The sequence below is a fragment of the Eleutherodactylus coqui genome, chromosome 13 (genome assembly GCF_035609145.1).
Source record: "Eleutherodactylus coqui strain aEleCoq1 chromosome 13, aEleCoq1.hap1, whole genome shotgun sequence".
Classification (NCBI taxonomy): Eukaryota; Metazoa; Chordata; class Amphibia; order Anura; family Eleutherodactylidae; genus Eleutherodactylus; species Eleutherodactylus coqui.
Window position 1 is genome coordinate 63111980 of NC_089849.1, and position 13437 is coordinate 63125416.

The following is a 13437-nucleotide window of genomic DNA, read 5'->3' on the forward strand; positions in this document are numbered from 1 at the left end:
GGGGCCTAAATTCTACGTTCAAAAGAGCGTTGGTCTTTAACTTTCTCAAAACTCACTCCCCTCACATAATACTACTCTAAGAAATGCACCTCAGGGGCTCAAAGACACTGGGACTTAAGCGAGCAACTATAGGTTCAGCGTACCACGCGACTTACTCAAACTATGCTCGAGGGGTCAGCATCTTGGTGGCTAAATCGGCCCAGTTTGCTTTCCGTCAAATACATAACGATCCTGGGGGGTGCTACCTGATCCTACAGGGTGCCTTCCATGGCTGCCTCCTCACGATAGTTACAGTATACCTACCACTGCCCGCTAATATTGAAATTCTTCATGAGGTGATGGCGCGGGTGGTTCTCCTTGAGTCAGCCCCAATAGTAATCATGGGGGATTTCAACATGATCTTGGACCCAATACGGGACCGCCTCACTCCAGCTGCTATGACGCAGACCCGGTTACCTAGGTGGGCCAACTCCTACCTATTACAGGAAATATGGCGGGCGCGACATCCACACGACAAGGCCTACTCATGTCACACCTCGACCTATAACGCCTTCTCACGTATTGACCTCTGCTTTGGCTTCCCGGACTGTCTCCCCATGGTCCGCGACATATCCTACTTGCCCAGAGGCATTTCAGACCACTCCCCGCTCCAACTGGCTATTGACCTTGGAGTCAAGGGTAGTCGCCCTATGTGGAGACTGAGTCCGCTGTGGCTGGAATAGTGAGAAGTACATGAATATGTAGAACAAGAGGCTGAGATGTACTGGGGGGGTCAATGAAGGGACGGCCCCAGAGCTGGTGGTGTGGGAAGCGTTTAAGGCTTTCACCAGGGGATCCTTTACCTTGGCCATTGCCGAATATAGAAGATCCCTGAGAGCCAGCCGCTTGGACCTAGAGCGCCGTCTTGACTTTGCAGAAGCTAGGCACATAGCAGATTCCTCCCCGGAAACTACCTTAAGCCTTAATGCCCTGCGACGGGAATATAAACTACTACTTATTGAACATACCAAGAAGAAACTTTTGTATTCCCGCCACCGGATCTTTGATCAAGGGGATAAGAATGGCCACTTACTGGCCTACCTGGCTAGAGAGGATCAGACACTGCCTCCAATCATAGCAGTGCGAGATAACACGGGCACTCTACTAAACGACCCTAAACTAGTTAATCAAACGTTTGCCCAATTCTATAAAGACTTATACACCTCCAAACTGAGCCGCTCTGATGAGCAGCTACTAGCGTATCTTGACGATATTCCCTTCCCGTCACTGAGCCGGGATAGCGCGGCCTATCTGGATAGTGCCCTGAGCACAGAAGAAATAACGGAGGCTATTAAGTCACTCCCCAATAGGAAGTCACCAGGCGTGGACAGACTCCCTGGGAAATGGTATAAAAAAACACGGAAACACTGGCCCCACGACTGCTCACACTATACAACTCTATCCTGCGGGAGGGAGCTCTACCGTATACAATGCGTAAAGCCCTAATAATTATGATCACTAAAGCCGGAAAAGACCCCGCAGACTGTGGCTCTTACCGCCCCATTTCACTCCTCAATAATGATGTAACAGTAATTGCAAAAATACTGGCGACAAGTATAAACTTGGTACTGGGTGATATCATACACGCGGACCAGTCCGGTTTCATGCCTGGCAAGAGCACGCACATGAATCTGAGGAGACTTTTTAACCACCTGTCATATAGGGACACTAATTGTGGGAAACGTACTTTGGCGTTTATAGATCAGGCAAAGTCTTTCGACTCGGTGGAAAGGAAGTACCTATGGGCGGTGATGCGGCGTTTTGGATTCGGGCCAACCTTTATCAAATGGATTGAGATTCTATACGACTCCCCGGTGGCTAGTATTAAGACAAACATACACGTCTCTGCCCAATTTTCCCAGGGTAGAGGTACGAGGCAGGGTTGCCCTCTGTCCCCTGCCTTGTTTGCCCTTGCCATGGAGCCCCTTGCGATCCAGGTCCGAACGTCACCGATGGTAAAGGGATTTAAACTGAGCAATTACGAAGAGCGCATTGCGCTTTATGCAGATGACACTCTTCTCTTTCTTCAAGACCCAGAGTCTTCTCTTGATTCAGCGCTGGCCATATTTGACACATTTGGCACACACTCTGGCATTAGGGTCAATTGGGATAAGACCCACCTACTGGCAGTGGAACCTATTGCCGCTGAACTCCCCCTGCCCGCCCCGCTGAGCTATTCAACCCAGACTACCTGATTGGGTGTAAAGGTGTCAGTGGAGCTATCCACCTTTTATAACTCTAACCTGGCTCCTCTCCTGGGCTGGGCTGAGGAGACGGTGACGCGCTGGGCCTCTCTCCCGCTCACCCTGGTGGGCAGAATAAACTTGTTAAAAATGAAGCTACTACCAAAATAGTACATAACTCCCCTACGTTAATTCCAAAAAAGGTCTTTACCACGCTCCGCGGGGTTGTGCTACGAATACAGTGGAGGGGCACCACACCCAGGATTAAATTAGAGACCCTGTGCCTTCCGTCGAATGGGTAGGGGGGGGTAGGCCCTACCACACTTTTACTACTACTATTTGCCTAGCCAGCTGGTGTATGCGGGATGGTGGCTATCTTCATCATATTACAACCCGGCAGTGGCCCTGGAGTGTAGAATGGTGGACTCTGCCCAGAACCTGCGAGGGCTACTATTGAGCGGCCCCTCATCCTCGATTGCCCCCCTACCCACCCCCATGCTGGTGACGCTTGAGACCTGGAGCCGGGCCTTGAGACTGTCCACTGAGGAGGGGACCGCGCGATCCCCATACACTCCCCTCTGGAACAACCCTAAACTGCCACACTTCCAACACTTCCCAGAGTCTGCCTTTTGGAGGCGATGGGGTGTCCAGGTCCTCTCTGACATAGTCAGGGAGGGTGTACTCTGTACATTTCTACAGCTACAGACAATCCACGGCCTGCCGGAAAGTTCCTACTTTAGGTATTACCAGTTGCGGGATGTGGCCAGGGCTGAGTTTGGAGGCCTATCTATCCCACTATCCATGACACGGCTAGAGGGCCTGGCGCAGATGTGTAATCTCGTCAAACCACTGTCGAGCTTTTATGCCCACATAGCGCAGCACCTGGCCCCGCTGGGTGAGAGGGCCGTAAGGAGGTGGGGGATGGATATCCCTGACCTGACCTCGGGGGAGGAGGACGAGGGTATATTAAAGGGATCGGGTCCCCCTTTGATCAGTGCTAGAGACAATTTCATCCAAGTAAAGTTTCTACACCGTATATATTATACCCCCGCCAGACTGTGTGCCATGGGCCTACTCTCTTCGGGCAACATGCCCATGATGCCTAACTATGGATGGGACGGTTATGCACGTATTTTGGGAGTGTACAGTCTTACAGGACTACTGGAGAGACATTCTTGTCTTTATTGAAGTACACTTAGGGGCTCCGAGGATCATGCATCCTGGAACGTGCCTCTTTGGGCTTGTTGGAGATCTTCCAGTGGCTGCAACAACACGCATATTGTACAAGCTGCTACTTTTCTATACCAAAAAAGTAATATTACTTATCTGGAACACCCTGGGAGGCCGACCCGGAATGCATGGATCTGGGTTGTTAACGCCGAAATCCCAATGTACAAATTGACATACATGGCCAGGAGATGCCCTGAAAAATTTGATAAGATCTGGGAAAGCTGGGTGAGTTGTCCTGCGACAGCGCTGGGAGAGTCTGGCCAGGAGGTAGAAGAGGAGTGAGGGAGGGAAGGATACAACGAGGGACATCTGCCTAGCCTGTCCTCTAGGTTAAAACTCTAGTCTTAAAATTTTTCTCTTTTCCCACAGTTTCTTTTTTTCTCCTTCTTCTTTCGCTAAAGAGTCGCGCCGGGGGGTGGGGGGGAGGGGTTAAATGTTCTTTTTTTTTTTTTGATCAGTTATAGCTAACCCATTCTAAAGCTATTTTTCTGTAATCTCGTTGTTTAGGAATAATTGATAAAGTTGAAGTTAAAACATAAAACATTCTAGCCACGTATTATATGTCAAAAAGAAATGTAAGTGTATACATAGGTAACGACTACTTCTATCCTGGTTTTTATGTAATGTACCATTTTGCCGAATTTGGCACCTATGATGCCGGGTGCCTATGTCTGTATGCCTGTTAACCAATTTTTGGCTAAATAAAAGTTCCTTTAAAAAATTTTTTAAAAAATACTTAGTTTATGGTGCTGTGGGGATGTGACTGATTTCCTTTAAATGGTGTCTGGACAGTAGTTTGCAGATATTTCTAAGTTTACATGTGTATTAGGGGGTGGGGGGCCGGAGGAATAGCTGTCAACTGAACAGCTGTTGAAGCATACCTTGATCAAGCCCTAATAGCAAATACATATTGCACAAGACAAGAGCCATGTAGTGTCATATAAGGGCTCGTTCACATTAGCGCTTTTGAGTTGCATTTTTCTATTTCATATGGGAGCAAAAAAACAGTGGCTAGTGGCCAAACTGAATGGTCATATGATGGACACAGGCGTCTGACATTTGACAGTCCTTTTTCTTTAACCGAATTCAGCGTCGGAGGTCATAGAAAATCCTACCCTGATGTGATCGAGCTCTAAAACAGTCTCCATACCTCATTAGCAGTGTACTTCATGCCAGCGGTGTTGTATAGCGCACATATACTGACCTGCAGCAGGCATCTTGCAGAATCTGAAGCCGTTGTCTAAACAGCATTTTTTTTTTCCATCACATTCTCCATCATTTTGGCAAGACTTATCCGGGTTAGAATCCGTCTTTGTGTATCTCCTTTCCTTGGGGCACACTCCAGGTTTATTAGTGCCTAAAGAAAAATTACAAATGAAGTACTTTACTTATCATGTCAGGTTTCAAAATAGAATCTCATTTTCACAATTGGTTGCAAAACTAGATTCACCCATAAGCCAATGTCTTCAATGAGGTATGTTAGGAATCTTTCTACACAGGGGTAAGATGCATAGCCTTATTGGGTACTTAAACAGGTTTTCCCGGGCTAAAATATTGATGACTTAAAGGGGTTGTCCCGCGGCAGCAAGTGGGTCTATACACTTCTGTATGGCCATATTAATGCACTTTGTAATGTACATTGTGCATCAATTATGAGCCATACAGAAGTTATAAGAAGTTTTTCACTTACCTGCTCCGTTGCTAGCGTCCTTGTTTCCATGGAGCCGACTAATTTTCGGCGTCTAATGGCCAAATTAGCCGCGCTTGCGCAGTCCGGGTCTTCTTCTTTCTTCAATGGGGCCGCTCGTGCAGGATGCCGGCTCCGTGTAGCTCCGCCCCATCACGTGCCGATTCCAGCCAATCAGGAGGCTGGAATCGGCAATGGACCGCACAGAAGCCCTGCGGTCCACCGAGAGAGAAGATCCCGGCGGCCATCTTCAGCAGGTAAGTAAGAAGTCACCGGAGCGCGGGGATTCAGGTAAGCACTCTCCGGTGTTCTTTTTTAACCCCTGCATCGGGGTTGTCTCGCGCCGAATAGGGGGGGGGGGTTGAAAAAAAAAAAAAAACGTTTCGGCGCGGGACAACCCCTTTAATGTTGCGTCCTCCGGATGTGCAACCACAAAAACACAAACAAAAGGCACAACTGTGCAAAGAAAAACATAAAACTATGGTGAAATCTCTCCCTATAGTCCCCTAACCCGGGAGGGGGCCCTGCCTACTTGGCGGACCGATCGCTCTGACAAGTGCGAGCCCGCACATGTGCCTGGGCCACTGACAAGTCCCTATCAGGGAGCCCTAGCACAAAAGAAAGGCGAAACAGCAAACCAAACAAAACAGAAAAGAATATATATATGGGGGAGCGCTCACTGGAAGGATACAGTTTAGAGATGAGCGAGCCCCAAATTGCTCGGGTGCTCGTTACTTGGGATGAACTTTTCGCGATGCTCGAGGGTTCGTTTCGAGTAACGAACCCCATTGAAGTCGATGGGCGACCCGAGCATTTTTGTATATCGCCGATGCTTGCTAAGGTTTTCATTTGTGCAATTCGGGGCAATTCAAGAAAGTGATGGGAACAACACAGCAACGGATAGGGCAGGCGAGGGGCTACATGTTGGGCTGCATCTCAAGTTCACAGGTCCCACTATTAAGCCACAATACCGGCAAGAGTGCCCCCCCCCCCCCCCCGCACTGTCAGCATAAAGATCGTTCTCCTCTGCCACAGCTGTAACAGCTGTGGCAGAGAAGAACGATGTTAGCCCATTGAATTCAATGGAGCCGGCAATACAGCAGGTTCCACTGAAAGCGATGGGCTGCCGGCGATCGCGGGATGAATTGTCGGGAAGGCCTTAAATATATAAGCCCTTCCCTGCAATTCATCCAGACAATGGCTGTAACAGCTGTGGCAGAGAAGAATGATTTGTCTTCTATATGTTCTCAATGGGGTAGGCGCTGCTGCCGCCGGCCCCATTGAGCGCATATAGAGAAGAGAAATCGCAGATCGCACATAGGTGCGATCTGCGATTTCTATGGCCTAAGAAGGACCGTTGGGGTTCTTGAAGCCTAAAATCACTCCTAATGCTCTCCCTATAGCAGCTCCGGCATCAACAACACTTTCCCTGAACTATGTCAGAATGCATCTGTGGCGAGCCGCGGGCCGGCAGATTTTAATACTCGGGTGACACCTAATCTCGCCAGCCACTCACTGCAGGGGGGTGGTATAGGGCTTGAACATTGCAGGGGGAAGTTGTAATGCCTTCCCTGTCTTTCTATTGGCCAGAAAAGCGCGCAAATTTCTCAGGGAAGAAAATGAAAGTAACTCGAACATCACGTGGTACTCGTTACGAGTAACGAGCATCTCGAACACCCTAATACTCGAACGAGTATCAAGCTCAGACGAGTATGCTCGCTCATCTCTAATACAGTTATATAACGAGTTCAACTTCTAAGATCAAGGGGTCCAATCTTCTCAGATGAAACCAGAGATTAAAGGTGCTCCTAAGGAATCTCACATGGTTTGTGAATTTTCAAAATTAAAAAAGAAAGAAATGTTTTATATTACGCCAGTACCACACAGCTTGAATGAGACCCTGGAGAAATTTTAATATGATCACCGGATACCAGATTAGATACACAAGAAAAACAATAGTTTTATATAAAGGGGAGGGAGGGGGAAAAGAGAAAAAAAATGCCTTTTATTATTGTATATAATACATTTTTTATTCAATTTTATTAATATTTACATTGAAATTTATATTTATATTATAATCTTAATATGATACATAGCCTATCTCTTATCAATATATGAAACCATGTGATTCTATTAAAATTCCTTTAGGTATGTATCACACAATGATCGCAATATCAGCATATAGTGATGCGAATGATTTTTATTTGTTACTTAGAAATATTTTATAATGTTATTCTTAATAATTTTAACTAATAATAATCATGTGAAATCTGTACCATTATCATATGATATATATCTAGAATTGCGTTACAAAATGTATTGTAACATTAACAAGCCATCAACAATGCTATATATCATTCCATCTGTAATGTATATATACGGCATCTTTTAGCGCCACTCATCATGTGACACTATGCCAATGCCATTTTTGAGAACAAATGCCTCCCACTATGTAAATCGACGCTCCATATGCGTTGGAACGTTGTAATGCAAAACAAGACGCGCTATGGCGCCGTGCACTATGCAAAAAAAGTCGTTTATCACATGAATAGACGCTCCACACGTAAAACACGTCATCACGTTGAACACGGTGGAGCGTCACATATCAACTGACGTCATCACGCAAACGAACATGTCAGAACGCTATGCGTCAGGTGCTACAATATAAATGAACACACAGAAGTCATAGTCCTTTTATAAGGTCACCTGACATGCACGGAGCACACGCCCACAATGGCGTGGCCCTATACGCTACTTCTACGTCATCAAAGGATTCCCAAGACACCTAATCACATGATCATTACATTAAATTGTAGCGTCCCCCCCCCCCCCTTCCCCTTTCCTTTCCCTCCCCCGTCCCTCCCCTCTACACAAATGGGAGATTTGACTCGTCACAAGACATATCATTCATCAGGTATTTATCTATATATATGAACGTTCTTTCTGTAATCTGTACACTTGAAAAAGGCCCTTTGGCCGAAACGCGTTGTGTATTTTACTATTGCATACATTAAAGTTGTGAAATTATCTCCGCTGCCGTTGGCATTCATCACCACGTGATAAGCTATCCTGGATTGGGAGGCGCCTTGGCTATAGGCGCCTCCACTAAGTAAGTTCTACAATTTCTCCATTTATTCGTTTCTATATACAGTATGGTGTGAGCGCTGAGGAATTTTTTCTTTCTTTCTTGCAAAACAGAAAAGAACTTAGCTTGCATGGAGAGCTTCAGCCAAGATGTGTTTCTCCGTCGCTCTCCAAAGGCAACTGAAGTATTGACCAGCACAGGAGATAATGCTGGCACTGTTTAAGTAGGAGCCAAGCTAGTCAGCACCAGGTGCTGACTGACATTACTCCTGCAACTACCACACCCCTCAGCTCCAGGAGAAGCAAGGCCACACCCAAAACCTGGTCTGGCCTGCAAGCAAGGTGCAGGCCTCAGAACGGCTGCAACACTTAATTTAAAGATAGGTCATCAATGTCTGATTGGTGGGAGTCCGTTGCTCGGGTCCCCCACGATCAGCTGTTTGAAGACGCAGCGATACTTGGATGACTGTCATGGCTGCTCCAGTGCATACTATGCTTGCAACCTTTGGCACAGAAAATATCAGCCAGGCGGCTCACAGGGAGACACTCTGCAGCTGAATAGGGCTGACTCCTGACTGCACATAATATCACCAGCGGCAGGGGAGACACCCAATGAGCAGCCCTCCAACCTGCATAAGTGGAAGCACTGAACCAAGGTACAGGGAAGCGCTCTTCACTGCCATAACACCGGGGATTAACAGAAGCAGCTCACACTGGCTCCCTCCCCCTTCCCTACTAGTGCAGGCATCAGAGGAAGGAGAAACTCCTGCCTGTAAGTACATGGGGTGTTATTGTATGTAGACACCACCGCAACTGATGGGTGGAGAGAAGGCTTAGGCTGTTTGAAAGCCGGCTCACGCCCCCAGTAGATGATTGGCTGCAGTCCGGTGGAATCAAGATACTACAGTAACCAGCGTGTGAGTTCTCCCTGCTCCCTCCCCCTAGCATCTGCAGTGCGTGACAGTGTGGTCTTCCCTGGCAGGTGATGGCAGCTGTCCCCCCCTTCCACCCTCTGGCTGCAAGGGAACATTGAGTGCCTGCAGTCGCATAGAGGTGGAAACAGCGGTGCCTGCAGCGGCTAATTTATCCCTGCTTCACCCTGTAGCATCCCCTTAGTGAGGTAGTCCTTATGCAGCGGCTGGCACCTTTGAGAATCCCCGTAGGAAAATAAAAGTGTGGTCGCCTGCGGAGGGACCACTCCCAGTGGCGGACGGCAGCTTCTTAAATCCTCCCTGATAAATGCAAGTACTGTCGGCGGCGGAGGGGACACTGACTGCGGCTGGCAGCACCTTCCTAAATGCTCCCAGCTAAATCCAAGTGCTGTCAGCGGCGGAGAGGGCAATCACAGTGGCCACCCCCAGCTTAAAAACTCTTTCCTGCTACATCCAACTGCTGTCATCGGCGGAGGGGCCACTCACTGCGCCGGACACAATGGCTATTCTGGGAGTATGCATTGTGCCCGGCAACACATTCTGCAGCACAGCAGCCATGCCATGATTGAACACAGACATGTCAGTCCAGGGAAAGGGGAGCAAGGGAGGCAGTCCCTATATTACATGTCTGGCGTTTGCTACTCCATGCTAAGTAATCCTCTACACTCAGAATGTCCTGCAGCCAATCATCCACTGGGGGCGTGAGAGGGGCTTAAGCCTTCTCTGATATCTAGAAACCTCCCCATATCCAGTATATTTGGTAATCCCACCTTCCCCCGGGTATGAACAAAAATGAGTTTGGATGGTGGATAGAGGGGGACCTCACCAGAATAGTTGATTTTGTGGATAGACTTGGCTTCAGACAGTTTGAGTTCTTCCGGGCTGTTCACTCTATTCCAAGCTCGGAGATGTTTCAACAAATTAAACACTATGTATTAGCACTAGAGATGAGCGAACGTGTTCGTCCGAGCTTGATATTCGTGCGAATATTAGGGTGTTCGGGATGTTCGTTATTCGTAACGAACACCATGCGGTGTTCTGGTTACATTCACTTCCTTCCCTGAGACGTTTGCGCGCTTTTCTGGCCAATTGAAAGACAGGGAAGGCATTACAACTTCCCCCTGCGTCGTTCAAGCCCTATACCACCCCCCTGCTGTGAGTGGCTGGGGCGATCAGATGTCACCCGAGTATAAAAATCGGCCCCTCCCGCGGTTCGCCTCAGATGCCTGGTGAGTTAGATGAGGGACAGTGCTGTTTGTACCGGAGCTGCTGTAGGGAAAGAATTGGTAGTTAGTGTAGGCTTCAAGACCCCCAAAGGTCCTTATTAGGGCCACTGATAGCTGTGTGTTGGCTGCTGTTAGCAGTGGCAATTATTTTTTTTTCTCAAAATCGCCTCTGCAGAGCGTTGCACCCGGCATTAGGGACAGAAGTGTTGGATAGGCAGGGAGAGTGTTAGGAGTGAGTGTAGCCTTCAAGAACCTCAACGGTCCTTTCTAGGGCCATATTTAACCGTGTGCAGTACTGTGCTGGCTGCTGTTAGCTGTGCTGCATATTTTTTTTCTTCTCAAAATCGCCTCTGCAGAGCATTGCACCCTCCATTGATACTGCAGGGAAAGAATTGTATAGGCAGGGCCACAACACAGTTATTATTCATTGAATATACGCAGTGCGGCCTTTTGCTTGTAAAACAACTGAAAAAAATTGTATTTGTCCAGCCTCTGTCCGTCCTAAGGGCTGTGGACACGTGTCGGCTGCGTGTGCAACCTGTAAAAATCAGACGCACCCAGCTACGCTTTACTGCTGGCTTCGCCATTTGCTTTCCTTATTGGGGAAAAAAAACCTGCTCTGCCAGAGTTATAATAACTCTGCTACCCTCACGTTCTGTGACACATTAGCAGGGACACAGCACAGTTATTAAACTTCTCATGTTCATTGAATATACGCAGTGCTGCCTTTTGGTGGAAAAAAACTGAAAACAAATCTATTTGTCCAGCCTCTGTCCGTCCTAAGGGCTGTGGACACGTGTGAGCTGCGTGTACAACGTTAAAAAATCAGACGCACCCAGCTACGCTTTACTGCTGGCTTCGCCATTTGCTTTCCTTAATTGGGAAAAAAATACCTGCTCTGCCAGAGTTATAATAACTCTGCTACCCTCACGTTCTGTGACACATTAGCAGGGACACAGCACAGTTATTAAACTTAGATTATTCATTCACTAGAGGCAGTGGGGCCTTTCGTTTTCCAAAAAGGGAAAAAATTATATTTAGCCTGCAGTCTTGCGCCAATTTATTTCCTGCCTGTGAAATCAAATCACTGGTAATACAGCATGCTGAGGGGTAGGGGTAGGCCTAGAGGACGTGGACGCGGCCGAGGACACGGAGGGCCAAGTCAGGGTGTGGGCACAGGCCGAGCTCCTGATCCCGGTGTGTCGCAGCCGACTGCTGCGCGATTAGGAGAGAGGCACGTTTCTGGCGTCCCCACATTCATCGCCCAATTAATGGGTCCACGCGGGAGACGGTTATTAGAAAATGAGCAGTGTGAGCAGGTCCTGTCCTGGATGGCAGAAAGTGCTTCGAGCAACCTATCGTCAACACGCAGTTCTGCGCCGTCCACTGCTGCAAATCCGAATCCTCTGTCTGCTGCTCCTCCTTCCTCCCAGCCTCCTCACTCCACTACAATGACACCTGCTCAGGAGCGGGAACACTCCCAGGAACTGTTCTCGGGCCCCTGCTTAGATTGGGCAGCAGCGGTTCCTCTCCCACCAGAGGAGTTTATCGTCACTGATGCCCAACCATTCGAAAGTTCCCGGGGTCCGGGGGAAGAGGCTGGGGACTTCCGCCAACTGTCTCAACAACTTTCTGTGGGTGAGGAGGACGATGACGATCAGACACAGTTGTCTTGCAGTGAGGTAGTAGTAAGGGCAGTAAGTCCGAGGGAGCAGCGCACAGAGGATTCGGAGGAAGAGCAGCAGGACGATGAGGTGACTGACCCCACCTGGTGTGCAACGCTTACTCAGGAGGACAGGTCTTCAGAGGGGGAGTCAAGGGCATCAGCAGGGCAGGTTGCAAGAGGCAGTGCGGTGGCCAGGGGTAGAGGCAGGGCCAGACCGAATAATCCACCAAGTGTTTCCCAAAGCGCCCCCTCGCGCCATGCCACCCTGCAGAGGCCGAGGTGCTCAAAGGTCTGGCAGTTTTTCACTGAGAGTGCAGACGACCGACGAACAGTGGTGTGCAACCTTTGTCGCGCCAAGATCAGCCGGGGAACCACCACCAACAGCCTCACCACCACCACCATGCGCAGACATATGATGGCCAAGCACCCCACAAGGTGGGACGAAGGCCGTTCAGCTCCTCCGGTTTGCACCCCTGCCTCTCCTCCTGTGCCCCAACCTGCCACTGAGATGCAACCCCCCTCTCAGGACACAGGCACTACCGCCTCATGGCCTGCACCCACACCCTCATCTCCGCTGTCCTCGGCCCCATCCAGCAGTGTAGTTCAGCGCACCGTCCAGCCGTCGCTTGCGCAAGTGTTCGAGCGCAAGCGCAAGTACGCCGCCACGCACCCGCACGCTCAAACGTTAACCGTCCGCATAGCAAAATTCATCAGCCTTGAGATGCTGCCGTATAGGGTTGTGGAAACTGAGTCCTTCAAAAGTATCATGGAGGCGGCGGCCCCACGCTACTCAGTTCCCAGTCGCCACTACTTTTCCCGATGTGCCGTCCCAGCCCTGCACGACCACGTCTCCCGCAACATTGTACGCGCCCTCACCAACGCGGTTACTGCCACGGTCCACTTAACTACGGACACGTGGACAAGCACAGGCGGGCAGGGCCACTACATCTCCCTGACGGCACATTGGGTGAATTTAGTGGAGGCTGGGACAGAGTCAGAGCCTGGGACCGCTCACGTCCTACCCACCCCCAGAATTGCGGGCCCCAGCTCGGTGCTGGTATCTGCGGAGGTGTATGCTTCCTCCACTAAAGCACCCTCCTCCTCCTCCTCCTCCTCTGTCTCGCAATCAAGATGTGTTAGCAGCAGCATGTCGCCAGCAGTCGGTGTCGCGCGGTGTGGCAGCACAGCGGTGGGCAAGCGTCAGCAGGCCGTGCTGAAACTACTCAGCTTAGGCGATAAGAGGCACACGGCCCACGAACTGCTGCAGGGTCTGACACAGCAGACCGACCGCTGGCTTGCGCCGCTGAGCCTCCAACCGGGCATGGTCGTGTGTGACAACGGCCGTAACCTGGTGGCGGCTCTGCAGCTCGGCAGCCTCACGCACGTGCCA

General features: G+C 49.5%; 1 protein-coding gene across 2 annotated transcripts in view; it reads right to left on the reverse strand.

Moving 5' to 3' along the window:
* Nucleotides 1-13437, reverse strand: part of WFDC3 (WAP four-disulfide core domain 3) — a 79200-nt gene that overhangs the window by 54768 nt on the left and 10995 nt on the right. Inside the window, exon 2 of one of the 2 annotated variants that reach the window (XM_066587242.1) lies at nt 4657-4809. The exons of the other annotated variant lie outside the window; for it this stretch is intronic. Coding sequence (XP_066443339.1) covers nt 4657-4809 — 153 coding nt within the window. The remainder of the gene's footprint in view (nt 1-4656; nt 4810-13437) is intronic. 2 annotated transcript variants of the gene reach the window in all.